The 18,101-nt window shown below is 33.6% G+C and overlaps 1 protein-coding gene across 9 annotated transcripts in view; it reads left to right on the top strand.

Moving 5' to 3' along the window:
* Nucleotides 1–18,101, top strand: part of EPHA6 (EPH receptor A6) — an 828,987-nt gene that overhangs the window by 382,177 nt on the left and 428,709 nt on the right. For 8 of the 9 annotated variants that reach the window (XM_027586196.2, XM_027586194.2, XM_027586193.2 and 5 more), the window contains exon 5: nt 2,565–2,900. In XM_027586196.2, the coding sequence (XP_027441997.1) occupies nt 2,565–2,900 (336 nt within the window). Of the gene's footprint in view, nt 1–2,564; nt 2,901–12,068; nt 12,191–18,101 lie in introns of those variants that run through there. The other variant, XM_027586200.1, reaches the window with a different exon arrangement.

Raw genomic sequence — 18,101 nt, 5'->3', positions numbered from 1 at the left:
CTGCATGTCATTACAGCTTAATATTTGCATGAAATCACAGTTTAGCTGGCATAATTTAACAGCAATTAAAAAGCTATTTAATCGTCATGCAAATTGGTATGAGGGCCCTTGAGTAAGAAGGGTGTCTGTCTTTTTTTTTTTAAGTATCTCCAGGCCGACAGTTATATAGTTGCAGACACCCATAACATAATTGATAACATTCTTCCTATTCATGAAAATATAAGTGAATAATAATTCGTGTTTTCCTTTATAAATAAGAGAAAAGAGCAACAATATGAATATGTCATTCTGTAGGAAGACCTTATTATGATAATGATAATGTATATCTTCATCTCCCAGACATAAGTCTGGGTTGGAGGTAAAAAGCTACACATGTCCCTGTGCTCTAACTTATAATGCCTTCCATCTTTTCCCTTCTGAAGAAAGATGCTTCTGTAACTCTCTGAAACATGAAATGGCATAAAGCAAAGTATGCAGAAACCTGTTAGAAAAGCTAACCATCCCATTTCTAGGTCAGGCTTTAGGTAATATACATACAGATGACGGAGGCCCCTACCCATCAGGTTGCTGTTACCAGGATCCAGCAAAAAGAAAAAGGAAAATAGGGGCACCTGGGTGGCTGAGTTGGTTAAGCGACTGCCTTCGGCTCAGGTCATGATCCTGGAGTCCCGGGATCGAGTCCCACATCGGGCTCCCTGCTCAGCAGGGAGTCTGCTTCTTCCTCTGACCCTCTTCCCTCTCATGCTATCTCTCAAATAAATAAATAAAATCTTAAAAAAAAGGAAAATATAAAATAACAGTTCTTAATATATCAAACCCAATACATAGTCATGTAAATTTATGAGTAAGGTATGCTACTCTAACACTGTATAACAGATCTTACTAATGAGTCCCCTCTACTATTCCCTAAAGCCAGAATGTTCTTTTTAAAACACATTACCTCCATATATAAAATCTCTAAGCCTGTTCCTGTTGCACATAGAAAAATATCCAGAGTCATTACGATGAGCCTAGGAGTCTTGCACTTTCCCACCCCTTCCTCTTCCTTAAAACTCACTTCTTACTTTTTCCTTTGGCATTCTAGCCACAGTGATTATCTGCCAGTTCCTTGACTATTTTAAGATCTTTCTTGACTAAAGAGCCTTCTACCCTTAATACTCTTCTCACTCCTTTGACCTCCTCTTCCTCACCACCTCCATGAGGCTTTCTCAGGGTGTTTCTCAGATGGGTCCTCCTGATAATGTTTTTTTTTATTTTATTTTATTTATTTATTTATTTATTTATTTATTTTATTTTTTCATTTATTTTGAGAGAGAGAGAGAAAGAGCACGTGAGTGGGGGCAGGAGCAGGGGGGAGAGGAACAAGCAGACTCCACACTGAAAGTGGAGCCCGATGTGGGGCTCAATCCCATGACCCTGAGATCATGACCTGAGCCGAAGCCAAGAGTCAGACTCAACTGACTAGCCGCCCAGGTGCCCCTGGTCCTCCTGTTAATGTTTATTTCATCTCCTTTCCTTTTGATTTTTGCACAACTACTTATTATAATTTGAATTTTATTCTTCTATTTAATGTGTTTATTTGCCTGCCATTCAACTTAAATGTATATAACAAAGTAAGAATTTGTCTGTTACATTCACACTGTAAGTCCAAGATCTAGCAGGTTATCTGGCACACATAGTCGTCACTTAAAAAAAAATTTATTTCATGAGTGAATGACTATATCTTGAGATCTATAAAGACCCTATACCAAAACTGAATTTCTCTCTATGGAAAGAATGTTGAAAATAATTCTATCCCATCTTCTAAGCAAATTTTCTTGATAGCAGAAATTTAAAGAATTGTTTTAGAGTTATTAAAACTAATTGTTCTAAAATACGACAGGAATGTTATTTTATTTTATTTATGCAATCAATCTATCAAAAGCATAGTCTCTTACAGAAAGGATTCTGTATTATTTCAGACGTAGTGTGGTGCTGACACCTAGTAGACCTTCAGTTAATGTTTATGCAAGGAATGATACAAACCTGGGGTTTGAAGTACTCACATAAGTATAAAAGATTATTGACACAATTTTAAGAAAATACTGGAATAGTTAAAGGATATTAAGTACTCTATACAGTGTGATCCATATGGGAAAAATATTAAGAAACATATTGTGTTTTTGTATATGTATGTTAGTATTTTTTTCAAATTTTGAAAATGGTGATATAATTATTAAAATGTAATTAAAACCATCAAATAATTTAAAACAATGTTTGCTTATGATATATTCCAGTAAGCAAATTTTCAACGTATAATTACTATATCTTTTGGAGATTTTTGACTTTTGATATTAAATATTCATATTAATATACCAAAAAGTTAAGATATAGACCATCTTACCCCCCCAGACTCCTTTCTTAGTAGGCTTAATCAGATGTTTTTAACCATATTTCCTTATGGTTCCCATTAGAAGAGTTCAAACTAATAACAAAACAAATGTTTATTGATGAAGTTTTCAAGTTAGCCCCCTAATTCATTGTCCTACACATGTACATTTGTTTTTTTAATTGCTTTTCTCTAGGGCCACCTTCAGCTCCTAGGAATGTGGCTTTTAACATCAATGAAACGGCCCTTATTTTGGAATGGAGCCCACCAAGTGACACAGGAGGGAGAAAAGATCTCACATACAGTGTAATCTGTAAGAAATGTGGCTTAGACACCAGCCAGTGTGAGGACTGTGGTGGAGGACTCCGCTTCATCCCAAGACATTCTGGCCTGATCAACAATTCTGTGATAGTACTTGACTTTGTGTCTCACGTGAATTACACCTTTGAAATAGAAGCCATGAATGGAGTTTCTGAGTTGAGTTTTTCTCCCAAGCCATTCACAGCTATTACAGTGACCACGGATCAAGTTGGTAAGTTCCATTGCTGTTTTCTCTAAACAAATTCGTAACTCCCTTCAGATGCATAATATCCCTGGTGGACCTATATTCTCTGAGGTGCAGTTGTATACTCTATACACTAAAGAGGTGATCTTCTGGTTGTTTTTCTTACTATTTTCTAAGGTCCAGAAAGATATTTTTTATATTACTTCTTATTAGTAAGGTTAATTAGATATAATGCTTCTCTCCAATGTTTATGCATTGCTTTTGATATAATCCTATACAAGTACAATTTAATGAGCAAGTCCATATCACTTACCAACAAACGTCAGATATAAAAAAAAAATGTTGCTAAGTGAATTGAAATTTAGTTACTCCGCTTATGCTGCCATTTATTTTCCATATCAAATAAAACAAATAGTAAGAATTCATGTTAATTATAATTCATATCTATGTTGTAAAAACACTGCAGCCGACATGCTTAACTCTGATCCACTCTGAAGAGAAATGGCAAAATATATCCAGAAATGTATCCAAATGTTGTTGTTAGGCACCATTTGTAAAAAGTTGTTGAATGGTCTTTTTAAAAAATCCAGTTGCTTTCAGTTAAATGTTCCCTTCATAACAGTATAGATTTTTACTGCAACATAGTTAGGCATGAATACCCCTGTGATTTTTATAAGTATATATTCTCTTTAACTCCCTCATAACATGATTTACTGCAGTACATGATACAGGAAAATCACCAGAGATTTTAAAACTCCCATTGAGAAGCATTCATAAATTATGTGGACACACAAATGATTGTCTCATAGCAGAAAGTATTGTTGTATATGGGCACATATATATATATGAGACAAATTTATAAAGATAAAACTATTCTTATGCTGTAACAAATGCCACAGATTATGTGGTTTAAACAGCAGAAATTTATTTTCTCACAGTTCTAGAGGCTAGAATTCAAGAATAAGGTATCAGCAAGGTTGATTTCATTATTCAGCAATAAAAAGGAACAAATTATTGATACACACAACTTGGATGAACTTTAAGGGCTCTATGCTGAGTGAAAAAGACAATTTCAAAGGGATGCATACTGTGTGATTCACTTATATAACATTCTTGAAATGACATTATTATAGACATGAAGAATAGATAAGTGGTGGCCAGAGCTGGGGAATGGGAGAGAGGGATATGGCCATGAAGGGCAGGAGAGAGCATTGTGGTGATAATACAGTTATATATTTTGATTGTTGTGGTAGTTACATGAAGCTATGTATGTGATAACTTGCATAGAGCTACACACACATACACATCCACAGCGCAGTGGATTTTACTAATGTCTATTTTCTGGTTTTGATTTTGTACTGTAGTTATGCACATAGTTAACCCTGGGAAGGCTGAGTAAATGATGTATGGGATCTCACTATATGTATTTTGAGAATCTATAATAATTATAAAATTTTTAAAAAGTTGCTAAAACTAAAATGTGTAGATAGAAAGTTTAGTATTTTATTAAGAACATCTTAAATGAATGTGACTTATTTATATTAATACATATAAATTCACTTTGCTGATAATCTTCAGAAATACATCTGATAAAGCAAAGCCAAGTAGTACTGTACAATCATCTTGTACTTACCATGCAATTTTACCCTTAATTTAGCAAATAACTACACATCATAGAATTTGGTTAATGGCTTTTAAAAAGGAATTCCTATTTCCTCTTTTTTTCCTTCGTCCCATAGGTCAACAAAATCTGATCAAATATATCTTCAGAATAAGAGAGATTAGCATCTTCTGTTCCTCTCTACATTAGCAGATTATATCTAAGAGCTTTTGGCTGCCATTGGGTAAAAAATACAATTCAGAACAACCATTCTTAACTATGGGGGATAAAAACAGCGTATCACTTTAAATAAAATATATATGTACATATCTTTACATAATTTCATACATATTGCATTGAGCAGCTTTTCATTCTAGGATTAAAAGAAAGTTCATTTAGTCTACTTTTCCACTTAGCAGAGAAGAGAATATAAATTGTTTCTCACTTTTAAAATGAGAAAATTCATTAAAACTGTATTGCTTTAAAGACAGGTTAGTTAGGCACAAAATAAAATATAGTATCCATATATTGAGACTATACATTCTGGAAGGATAATATTATTAAGCAGTCCTCCCCATTAAATTTCACTTTGCTGAAGTATATTAAGAAACAATTATTGTTAAATTAACTGTGTTTTAGATAAAAATAGTAAGAAAAATCTAAATATATTTAAATTTTATTTGAAAGGTACATAATGGGCCTAACTGAGCTAAAATATTGCCACAAAAATTAATAAAATATTATGACCAGCAGGAACTACACAAGGATGTCCACTCTTAGCACTTTTATTCAATATATTGCTGGAAAATCTAGACACAGCAATCAGACAACAAAAATAAATAAAAGGCATCTAAATCAGTAAGGAAGAAGTAAAACTATTTGCAGTTGACATGATACTCTACATAGAAAATCTTAAAGATTCCACCAAAAATCTACTAGAACTGATAAACAAATTCAGTAAAGTTGTAGGATACAAAGTCAATATACAGAAATCTGTTGCATATCTATACACCAATAATGAAGCAGCAGAAAGAGAAATCAAGGAGTCAAGCCCATTTACAGTTACACCAAAACCATAAGATAACTAGGAATAAACCTAACCAAAGAGATGAAAGACCTGTACTCTGAAAACTATAAAACACTGATGAAAGAAATTGAGGACAACACAAAGAAATGGAAAGACATTCCATGCTCATGGATTGGAAGAACAAATATTATTAAAATGTCTATACTACCCAAAGCAATATGCACATTTAATGTAATCCCTATCAAAATCACCAGCATTTTTCACAGAACTATAATAAACAATCCTAAAATTTGTATGGCACCACAAAAGACCCCAAATAGCAAAAGTAATCTTGAAAAAGAAAAGCAAAGCTGGAGGCATCACAAATCTGGACTTCCAAGTTATATTACAAAGCTGTAGTGATCAACATAGTATGGTATTGACACAAAAACAGACACATAGATCTATAGAACAGAATAGAAAACCCAGAAATGAACCCACAACTATATAGTCAATTGATCTTCAACAAACAAGAAAGAATATCCAGTGGGAAAAAAGACAATCTCTTCAACAAATGATGTTGGGAAAACTGGAGAGCAACATGCAAAAGAAGGAAACTGGACTACTTTCTTACACTGTACACAAAAATAAACTCAATGAATTAAAGACCTAAATGTGAGACCTGAAACTATAAAAATTCTAGAAGAGAACATAGGCAGTAACCTCTTTCACATCAGCCATAGCAACTTTTTTCTAGATATGTCTCCTGAGGCAAGGGAAACAAAAACAAAAATAAACTTCTGCACAGCAAAGGAAATAATCAACAAATCTAAAAGGCATCGTAAGGAATGGGAAAAGATATTTGCAAATGATATATACAATAAAGGGTGAGGATCCAAAATATAAAAAGAACTTATAAAACTCTAACACCCCTAAAATAAAAATCCAGTTAAAATGGGCAGAAAACATGAACAGCCATTTCTCCAAAGACATCCAGATGGCCAACAGATACATGAAAAGATGCTCATCATCACTTACCATCAGGGAAATGCAAATCAAAACTATGATATTACCTCACACCTATCAGAATGGCTAAAATCAACAACACAAAAACCAATTGTTTTTGGTGAGGATGTGGAGAAAAAAGAACCCTCTTGCACTGTTGGTGGGAATGCAAACTGGTGCAGCTGCTCTGGAAAACAGTATGGGGGTTCCTTAAAAAGTTAAAAATAGAGCTACCCTACAATTCAGCAATGGCACTACTGGGTATTTACCCAAAGAATACAAAACACTGATTCAAAGGGATACATGCATCCCTGTGATTATAACAGCATTATTTAATTGCCAAATTATGGAAGCAGCCCAAGTGTCCATATATGATAAATGGATAAAGACGGTGTGGTATAAATACAAGGGAATATGATTCAGCCATAGAGAAGAATGAAACTGTGCCATTTGCAATGACATGGATGGAGCTAGACAGTATAATGCTAAGCAAAATGAGTCATCAGAAAAAGACAAATGCCATATGATTTTACTCATATGTGGAATTAAAAACAAAAAACAAATGAGCAAAGGGGAAAAAAAAGAGAGAGAGTGAAACAAACCAAGAAACAGACTCTTAACTATAGAGAACAAACTGATGATTATCACAGGGGAGGGATATGGGGGGATGGGTTAAATAGGTGATGTTGGTTAAGGAGTGCAATTTTTGTGGTGAGCACGAGGTGATGTATGGAATTGTTGAATCACTACCTTGTACACTTGAAACTAATATAACACTGTATGTTAACTAACTATAATTCAAGTAAAAACTTAAAAAAACAACAAAAATAGTTCTGTATACAGGATGGCAGTGAGCCACTGAATTTATAAAATACATTTACCTGGCCCTAACAAAAAAAGTATTATGATCAGCCTTATAAGTATGAGTGACCATCCCCATGTCACAATTTTAAGAAACATGAAGAAGGCCTTGTCTCACTATGCTGAAATTCTGACATTAGAATATCATGTCTTTAAAAATGCATATACTAGGTGCCTGGGTGGCTCAGCTGGTTAAGCAACTGCCTTTGGCTCAGGTCATGATCTTGGAGTCCCGGATCAGGTCCCGCATTGGGCTCCCTGCTCAGCGGGGAGTCTGCTTCTCCCTCTGACCCAACCCCCTCTCGTGCTCTCTCTCTCTCTCTCTCATTCTCTCTCTCAAATAAATAAATAAAATCTTTAAAAATAAATAAATAAATAAATAAATAAAATGCATATACTGGGGTGCCTGGGTGACTCAGTCAGTTAAGCATCTGCCTTCAGCTCAGGTCATGATCCCAGGGTCCTGGGATCGAGCCCCACGTCAGGCTCCCTACTCAGCGGGAAGCCTGCTTCTCCCTCTCCCACTCTCCCTGCTTGTGTTCCCTCTCTCTCTGTGTCTCTCTCTGATAAATAAATAAAAACTTTTAAAAGAATAAAAAAAATGCATATACTTTAAGCAAGGGTAACAGTATAAAATAGCTCAATCTGTTCATGTATCAATAATGATTTTAATATCATATCCTAGTGTTGGATAAAAAAAGGAGCCTATAGTAACTGGAGTGTCCCAGAGCCAGGCTTCAGCTGTTAGAATGTGTGCCAGCCTTAATAAGGTAATAGTTTTACTGTTGCAAATTGAGAAGGCATTTCCCATCATCTCACTTGGGTATCTTTGGAAAATCTCTTTGAAGCAACTTTAAAGGCACTTTCCAAGGTTATCTGGTAGATAACACTTTGCAATTTTGTTGGACTGAGAGGGCCACAGTCAAAGATTTTTCTCATCATCTGTAGGTTATGTATCATTGTTTTTAAGCTAAAATGGAAGTGATACATGTTCTTCACAAACCTTTAATTTATTCAACGTATATACATTGCTGAGTGAGCCTTTATGAGCCTTACACTCTCGTGGGGAGGCAGATAATGAAAATAATAATAATTTGGCAAATATATAATTAGTATGTGATAAGTCCCACTAAAGAGAAGAACAAAGCGCTCTGAAAGCATGTATTCTCTAAGTTTGGGGAATAAGATCTTCCTGAGGAACTGGCATTTAAATTAAGTTTTGTTCTGAGAGATGAGTAGGCTAAATGAGACTGGGACAAGGGAAAGGATTCTGAGCAGAAGGAACCAAGCAAAGGTAAGCAATTGAGGGATTAGGTACTGATGACTAATGTACCAAAGGCATCTAAAAAGTTGACATATTGCAGAGGTACAGCAGAATTTGAGCTGAAGATTTAACTTAAAATTTGGAGAAAGGAGTGGGTGTCTATAAAATAACCAAGACAAGTTAGAGAATCCCCATTAGCAGAAGACATTGCTATATTATCAGGGCCACAAATAGGGGAAGAAATCAGCAGAGTAATAATATTGTTCATGAGGTGACACTTGTATAAGTAAGGAAATAAAATATTAGAGACCAAAAAGTATAGACAACTGTATTATGTTTTTACTACTTTTTGTGGGCACAGTATAGAACATGGAGATAAAGGGGACATTTGCTTTGAATTGCCTTTTCCTTCATGTAGTTGCCTAATATGTATGTATCTTTCCTCCTATTTAAGAAACATTAAGGAAACCATATTAAATAACCCTGATTTAATTGTTTGCTATCTGTTGACAATTAAACAAATATAAAAAATTTCCAAATCACTTACAACCACTTAGCTGTAGTTAAGAGAAACATTCCTTGATTATTCTGATTCCAGTTGGATAAATAAGATTATAGATTTAAAACTATGACGCTCATAATTAGGAATCTTTGCAATAAACCTTAATTAACTGACTTCTACAATCCCTAAGAGCTATTTTTGCAATCTTCTATTTTCATAGTTTATTTAAATGGTTTTTAAAGGTGTTTAATTTAGAAAGCAACAGCTAGAAAACATTTCATTTTAATCTTCAGTGCATGATAGGAAAACTAAGGTGTGTAGTTCAGTCAAAGGAATTATTCAGGTCATAGACATAAAGAAAAATGTTAATCATGGATAGTCAACCTGAAACAAATTGTGTTTGTAGATATCCTGACATGTGCAAAAACCTTTAGGGACCATGTTCAAAGTAAAAGAAATGCTAAATTGCAAACCAATTCTGCTGATATTTGCTAACAGGTCTTTAAAGCAATTATTGTCAGAACCAGGTTATCTAGTTCCTTGGTTTCTTAAAGTATACACTTAACACTCCTCTCTCTGCCATTGGGTGACTATTCTGTATAGTTCTTGCCTCAGGCTTACATTTTGATTAGAGATTTCATATATTTGCTCAGGCAGCAATGATTAATTGAACTAACATTGAAAACAGATTTAAATAAACAGAATTTGTATATATTTATAAACTTGAGATGTCTATTTGATTTATAGTTCACTGCATTTTGGAAATACAGTCTATTTCAAAAGGCACCCTTTTATATATTGCTGGAGTAGGTAATTAGGGACACTATAAACATTCATTTGTCTTTATATCTGTATTTTAAATTATTTTATCTCTGGATATCAGTCCTGTAAAATTCTTGACAGCAAATAATTATTTTTCCAAAATCTGCACAAGTCTATTCAAAGTAAGAAAAAAATCAGTATAAAAGTTTTAAATGCTTACTAAATATACACTGATTACAAGCCAATGACATAAGTTTTTTTAAAAAGACAATAATGGTAATTTAAGAGAGATGCTGTATTATTTGTATTTTTCGTATTTCTTAAACACAAGAAAATTACATATCAAAAATTACAAACACCTTATATCAAAATAAATGTTCCTATCTCCTCAGTCAGTGTTTCTGCTCTGAAAAGTGCACTGAATATTTTTTATGGAAGATAATTGAAATGTCGGTCTAGTTAATCATAACTAAATAACTTTATGGTCCAGCCAAATATTAAATTATAATAGAGTCTGGATGATTGCAAACTTTTTTTACTCCTGAGAAATGTCAAATTACTTCCAAGTCTAGTGTCTTTTTGTGGCATGCATCTTTTGGGTAAATGAATGATATAGGAAAGTCCTTTAGACTTCAGCAGTTAATTTGCTGAGATTAGTCAGTGGCTCAGTCAACATGTGAAGAAACTGAACTGCTCCCAGTCACTTATGTTCAATAGCATACGTGTTTCTCTCTCACTGAACCGTAACCATATATTTTTTAATATTTTGCTTTTCCAACCAATATGTGAGCTTTTTGAGAGCAAAGATGATGTGTTTTTGACTAAGAATATTCTCAACCTCCATTGTCTGTAACTTCATAAATATCCATTGACTTGCATTAACAGAAATTGGAGATGGTTTGAGTTATCATTCATTCATTTATTAATTCATTCAAAAATATTCATTGAATATTTACTGTGTGCCAGAAACTCTTCTACATACTAGAAGTATAGCAAATAAAGGAGAAAAACAAATAAACAGAAACCAGTTAAGTGCCTCGGCTTTTGTGGATACTATATATTCTAATGGCAAGTAGTGATATATCCCATGAAGAAGAATTAAGCAGAGTAGGAGATTCGGAAGAAAAAGAAGCAGATATTTTCCATGGGGAAAGCCAAAACTACCTCTCTTGATAATGTAACACTTGAGCAGATCCTGAGTTGAAGAGAAAACCTGTGAATATATAAAAGACTATTCCAGGCAGTGGGAATAAAAAGGGCAAAGCCTTAAATTTAAGCAGGCATTTGCCTAGAAAGGGACAAGAAAATATTATTGCATATATTTTCTTTAGCACATACTAAATTTCATGCTCACTAAATCCTCTGGTGCTGTGCTTAAAGAATTTTCAGCAAAAGATCAACACTAACCTATCCTTTAATAGCAATCGTGGTTTTTCTTGGTGATCATACATTGCTGGAAAAATGTGTTTAATCCTAAACTTCATTTTAAGCAGTTGGCTCTTAGAGTTATCAGCTGTTATCTGAGGAATTCTCATTTGCACATTGTGCAGGAGAGATGACTAAGTACTTTCTTAGTATAAACTAATAAGATCTTACTGCTATTATAATACCTCTACTACTACATTAATGATGTTAATGGCCTTTGTTCATACAAATTGAAAAGTAATGGTAGAAGATTGTTTAGTAAAATATTTTAAATCCTGCAAAAATAAACGTGGTTAGCAGTGAAGATAAATGTATATGATTTTATTGTGCATAATCTGTATCTGACTTAGGATGTAAGCCTCTACTTTATGGTAGGCATATGTCTAGCCAATTATTTGCTCATTTTCAATACAGTTCTTTGTTTGGAGATGGAAGCTAATTTAGTTTCATAACTAAACTCTCCCTACAAAGCAAACTGGTTGATTTAGATAGCTGATTTGTATGAAGTTTTTAAAAATATATTTTCCAAAAGCCTCCTTTGTTTTAAATATTATAAAGGATTGAAAAAGCATAATGTGTAAGATTTAAACCAAAAGATTTTCGAGGTTGACAGATTATCCTGATCATTATTGAAAATGTGAAATGTCTTCATACTTAAATACTTTAATTAATAAAGATTGAAACAAATTGCTGACCTTTTAATCAGATGGAAATTCCATATAGAATCTTTAGATTAAATAGCTTTTTCTTTTCTTCCATGTGTTCCTCAGCACTTTTCTATTTGGTTTGGATTCTAAACAATCAGTTCCAGCTACATAATTTTTGATGCCCAGTGAAAAGTGAAAACTGCAGGATCCTTTGTTCAAAAAGCAGGAAAAAAGGGTCATTAAAGGTACTAAAATATAAAGCCTTTTCCTTCTGCAATTTCTCTCTCAATTTGTCATGGTGCTTTTTAATTGCCATTTTATGTCCTTATAAGTAACAAAAAAAAATACAATTTCAAATATTAGCATAAACTTTACCTTTCATCTTTATATTGCTCAATGCCACCTTTAAATTCAAATATAAAAACATTTAACTCATCTGCAGAATCATCAAAATCACAAAATTCTTTTCCTGTAGTCCCTCCTCTCCCATCACAGTCCCTAAAGGTTTCTCAAGTAGCCCAGAACAAACAAATGTAAGCCATACTCAGAAAGGTTGGAAGGAGGGAGAGAGGTCTCACCAGGCACTGAGCCAGCCCAGTGAGTGGGCACTCCCTCGGCACAGGGATTCTTTTAGGAAGAATGAAGACACCCCCAGGTTCCCAAGGCCTTCCCAATTCACAGTGGAAGAAAGAACCTCTAAGGTCCTTAAACTGCCTTTCCAGAAAACTACCTGCATAGGGTGGTGAGTGAGAAACTTGCCCCCAGTAAGACATGGCCTCTTCAGAACACAGATGGCCAACACACACACACACACACACACACACACACACACACACACACACACACACACACACACACACACACACACACACAGCTTTGCACTCCCCAGGGCTAGTGGACCTAACCTAGATCCTGCCTGTGCACATGTACGGAACCCCACTGGACACAGGAGACAACCCAGAAATGTGATCCTGTCTCTTCAGTGGTCAACACAATCACCTAACCCAGGTGGAAGGTGGCAGCAATGAAGGGGTGGGGCAGGAATTGGAAGACTGCATGGTGGAGAGCTGGGGAGTCTGCCTGGGAAAACACATCTTGTAGATGTGGGAAGGTGACCAGAGGCTGGACCTTGCCTAAAACCAGGGCTCCAAGCTCCCATGCTCATTGTCCTGTCATACTTCACTTACAAAACACATGATAAAATTATTAAGAATTTCAAGATGGCAGAAGCTGAGCATTAAAACCCTAAGTAGGGTGAAGGAACTGTGCAGGTGGGTAAGTCACACATTCATGAAGCAAGCCCTGAAAACATTTTACAAAATAATAATGTCATTGTTTTTCCCATTTACTTCTATGTGTTAGTCAGCAAAGAAATTACTCAGTGGCAATGCTGTGCCCAGGACTGCTATATGCCAGGTAGTGAAAACAAGACACACATTTGAGTGTTTGAGACATTATGCCCACTGTGGAGCAGCCAACACTCAGTCTTTCATTCCCTGATTTAGAAGTGAGAGCTTGCCTAAGTAAAAAAAGATTATATGATATCTGATTCAATATACATCTTCCAGAACTGAGTGCCTGAAATATTACTCAGTAGACAAGTCCTTAAAATATGTATAAAGTAATAAGTGATTAAATAGTGATGAGAGAGGGAGTGAATGTTGATATTTCACTTGTCTAGTTTTATGAAAGAGAGCCTACCACACATTTGTTTTGTTAGGCACTGAGCAAAGCTTTCAGTTATGCAAGATTAAAAACAAAATTGAAAGTTCCATAATGAACCTAATGCTACTCTAATTATTTTGACACCCTATAGACCTAAGGTGAGACTCCATGACTATGATACTTTATGCTCTACTATATATTGTTATACTGAGTCATTTCCAAAGTAAACCCTAAGATAGAAAAGTTTTTTTCCTCAAAATAATTATGAAATGATTTGAATTATGTGTATTCATCTTCTTTTTATCATTATTTTTTATTATGTTGTTAATCACCATACATTACATCATTAGTTTTTGATGTAGTGTTCCATGATTCTTTTTTTGCGTATAACACCCAGTGCTCCATTCATTATGTGCCCTCTTTAATCCCCATCACCAGGCTAACCCATCCCCCCAACCCCTCCCCTCTAGAACCCTCAGTTTGTTTTTCAGAGTCCATAGTCTCTCATGGGTCATGGTTCGTCTCCCCCTCTGATTTCCCCTCCTTCATTCTTCCCCTCCTGCTATCTTCTTCTTTTTTTTTTTTAAACATATAATGTATTATTTGTTTCAGAGGTACAGGTCTGTGATTCAACAGTCTTACACACTTCACAGTGCTCACCATATCACATACCCTCCCCAATGTCTATCACCCAGCTGCCCCACCCCTCCCACCCCCTACCACTCCAGCAACACTCAGTTTCTTTCCTGAGATTAAGAATTCCTCATATCAGTGAGGTCATATGATACGTGTCTTTCTCTGATTGACTTATTTCGCTCAGCATAATACCCTCCAGTTCCGTCCATGTCGTTGCAAATGGCAAGATTTCATTCCTTTTGATGGCTGCATAATATTCCATTATATATATATATATATATATATATATATATATATACCACATCTTCTTTATCCATTCATCTGTCAATGGACATCTTGGCTCTTTCCACAGTTTGGCTATGGAAAGTTTGCTGCTATAAACATCGGGGTGCACGTACCCCTTCGGATCCCTAAGGAATCTTTCATTAAAGCCAGTAAATAATATGGCAAGGGTGATAAATACGTCTATATGTGGATAGAAGTGTACATTTCATTCCATTTTCTTTTGCCTTTAAAAACTTATTTAAATCCTCTGCTCTAAGATGTGTATTGCCTTTTAGTTTATAATGCTCATGTGAATTGATGACTTCTCTTTTTTACTTCCTCTTTTAAGCCTTCTTTATATAAATAGTGAATGAGTGACTATTTTCTATCTCCGAGTTTAGATTATATTTTGATAAGTTTATTTGATAGTTATGTCCTATCCCATAATTTTGTATTTTTAAGTTTTTAAATTACTTTTCATAAAGATAAGTGTGTTGGTCAGTTGTAGATATGAATTGCACATTCAGATTCCTAAAAATTGAGGATAGGTTCCTCAGTCTATTTTTACAAGAAGAAATACTTAATGTGCTGAATAGTTTTGAATATTTAAAAGCTTCAACTGCTGTTTTTACTTAGCTGTTTTACAAAATGTGAGATACTTGTATTAAGAGCAGAACAATTAAACTCTTATTTCAAATGCTATTTAATTATATATTTAAATTTAAACTATAACTGACATGCAAAATTATTTCATAAAATAAACTATTTTTCACCATCTGAATTTTATTAACCTAACTGCTGCCATCTCATATCAGTTTTACAGTTATTTTACAAGGTGACAATTTTCATGTGCCTTAAAGAATCTCAAGAGACTGTAGACTTCAACTGCAAGTCATCAGGCAGGATGCACATATAAACCTTATGTGATAAATAAATACATATTTTTAAATTTTATATTATAAATAAACATTCTTTTATCCCATTTCAAAGATCTCTAAGAAACATTTCCAATCCTCTGGTATCATCTAACTGACTCTTTTAGCATGGTTTTCCATGTATTTCATTAAAATCTTTCTTCTGCCTGTTAACCTATTTAAGAAGAAAATATAAAAAATAAATTTACTTCAGGAAATGGAAGATCACAGTTCTCTGCATTATCACTGTCTGTAGATGGGAAGACCATCTGTAGAACATTTCAGTTGGGTCATACCTACTTACTTCATTTGCAAGTTTATCATCCCCAACCCAACTGCTTCTACAGCTCTCTAATTCTATATGTCTAGTAGACTGGAGAAGTGTTGTGCGTTCATGGTCACAAATCTTAAAGGAACTACAGGAGAAGTGACAGTATATTGGATTAAAGACTCCTCAAGATGTCCTCTTAGATGCATTTTTGAGGTAATCTGAGAGCCCCACAGTCATTCTCTTAAATGACCACTAGGCAATGTTAAGCTCCAGAGAAGACTCCTCTCCAAAAGGAAAATGAGAGTCACAGAATCATCAAGAAGACTTTTCAAAATCTGAATACTTCTACCATGTCATTCTGGCACAGTAATGGTGCCTTTAAGGAACATTTGTATATGGAAAAAAAGAAAAAAACTCAAAATAGTGTGTAGTTACTATGATGAGCAGTAAGTTTAAATTCACTCTTACAGCTTAAAATCTTAACATTTTCAATTCAGAACCTTAAAACAAGGAAGTGTTTGTTTTGTAAAAATTATCCATCTTTTTAAAAAGTTTATTTTTGTAGAATCCACAATATGAAATCTCATGTTAAAATATTGCAGGGTGCTTGAATGTTCATTTATATGACTAAGCTGAAACCAACATGGCCATGCTAAAAACACATAACACATTTTGACATAGTCAAGTAATTAGAACTTTAAATGTAGTATAAATTAAAAAAGGATTAATTATTTGTTTATGCCAAATTTAAACAAAATATGGGGAAAAAGTCTTAGAGTTTCATGTTCAAATCTTGTTAAACAGTATTGTCTTAGGTTATTGATTTAATAAAACTATAAGACTAGTTTCTTGTAAATATCATGCCATATAATTTATTGATATTTTAAAGTATATATTAGATATAACTAACATGAAAAAATAATTTATTTCTGTGTTAGAAATACATTTTTAAAATAAACGGTTAATATATGATTTTTTCTAATTTTCACAATTAAAAAAATCCATAATAATAAATAAAGGCAAAAAGTAACCAAATTGTATTCTAATAGAGCTTTTCTTATGTTATATCCTTGATATATGCTCTTTCTTCATGCATGAAGAATTAGATAAAGTTTTAATGAACTTTCAAGGTAGAAATACTCATTCTTAAACTATGATCTAGAACTAGGTATCTTTCTCTAAACAGTTTTCTACAAATGTTCCATTTTTTTCATTTCTCTTATTAGTATTTATTTTTTTACATTAATTTCATATTCTACTTCCATAAATTTTCATTTTCCTCCCTGTGGTGCCTCACAGTCTCAGAGGAGGGAATGAGATGATATACCTGCCTTCATTTGACTTTTAAACCCATTACAGTTTGTCAAGGTGTAAGAAGCATCATAAGCAGAATATGTGAAAAGTTACCCATTATTTGACATAAATTTGGCCATTAAAGACTTGATTTTGAAGGAAAAACTATAATTTTAGAGTCAAAAGATGCAGAAATTGTTGCCTACTTATTTATTAGTTAATAGACAACTAGAAGAATAAATATTTGGGTTTTATAATAACCAGACAAAAACTTAGATTCCACACTGTCTAAACTCAATGTATAAACATGGCAAACAAATGGTGTTGCTATGTAAGATTTTGCATTAAAAAAAACATTTATTTTCAAGTTCTTACTTTTCAAGAACTAGGTACTTTTCTCATGATTCTATTTCTTCACTGAAATTTTGCTTAATTTTCTGTGTAAAAGTTTTCTTAGGAAGTATGCATCACATTTCCATAATATTTTCTGAAAATTTGGGGCATTGTGTTTGAGTATTGGAAATGTCATCTGTTGCTAAGATAATGAAGATGTTACATAAATGCAGAATGTAGTGCTGCTCCATTAGGATATGGCATTTTTTTAATGGATTCTCATCCAATAATATCCCCTTAAAACATGAAAAGTATATTTAATCAAAATCAACTAATGAATAATTAGCTTACATTTCAGGAATTAATTTGTTTTCCCAAGGATAAGATAAAAACAGTTTCTGAACAAAGGAAAAGAAGAGATAGTCTTGGAAAAAAGTTCTTAATATGCAAAAAAAAGATTTAACATAGGATGAAGAATACATCTGAAATTAATGGGGGAAATATACATTATTAAATAAAATTTGTCAAAGAAGAATAATTATTTAAAACATTTCCAGTTAATCCTTAACTAAGAAAACACCCTTAAATAAATTCCAAAGGATTAAGTAGATAAGTGTTAAATACAAAATTTTAAGAAAAAGTAAACATAGGTAAATATTGACTAAGTAGTGAATGGAGAAACAGAAAAAAAAATGATTACAAAGCAAAAGATAGATGAGTTTAATAGGAATTTTATACATCAAAGTAATTATAAATAAAATGAAAATAAATGATAAGCTG

This window comes from Zalophus californianus, chromosome 1, assembly GCF_009762305.2.
Source record: "Zalophus californianus isolate mZalCal1 chromosome 1, mZalCal1.pri.v2, whole genome shotgun sequence".
NCBI classification, from domain to species: Eukaryota; Metazoa; Chordata; class Mammalia; order Carnivora; family Otariidae; genus Zalophus; species Zalophus californianus.
The sequence above is the reverse complement of the archived record's forward strand: the minus strand, read 5'-3'. Positions and strand labels throughout refer to the sequence as shown.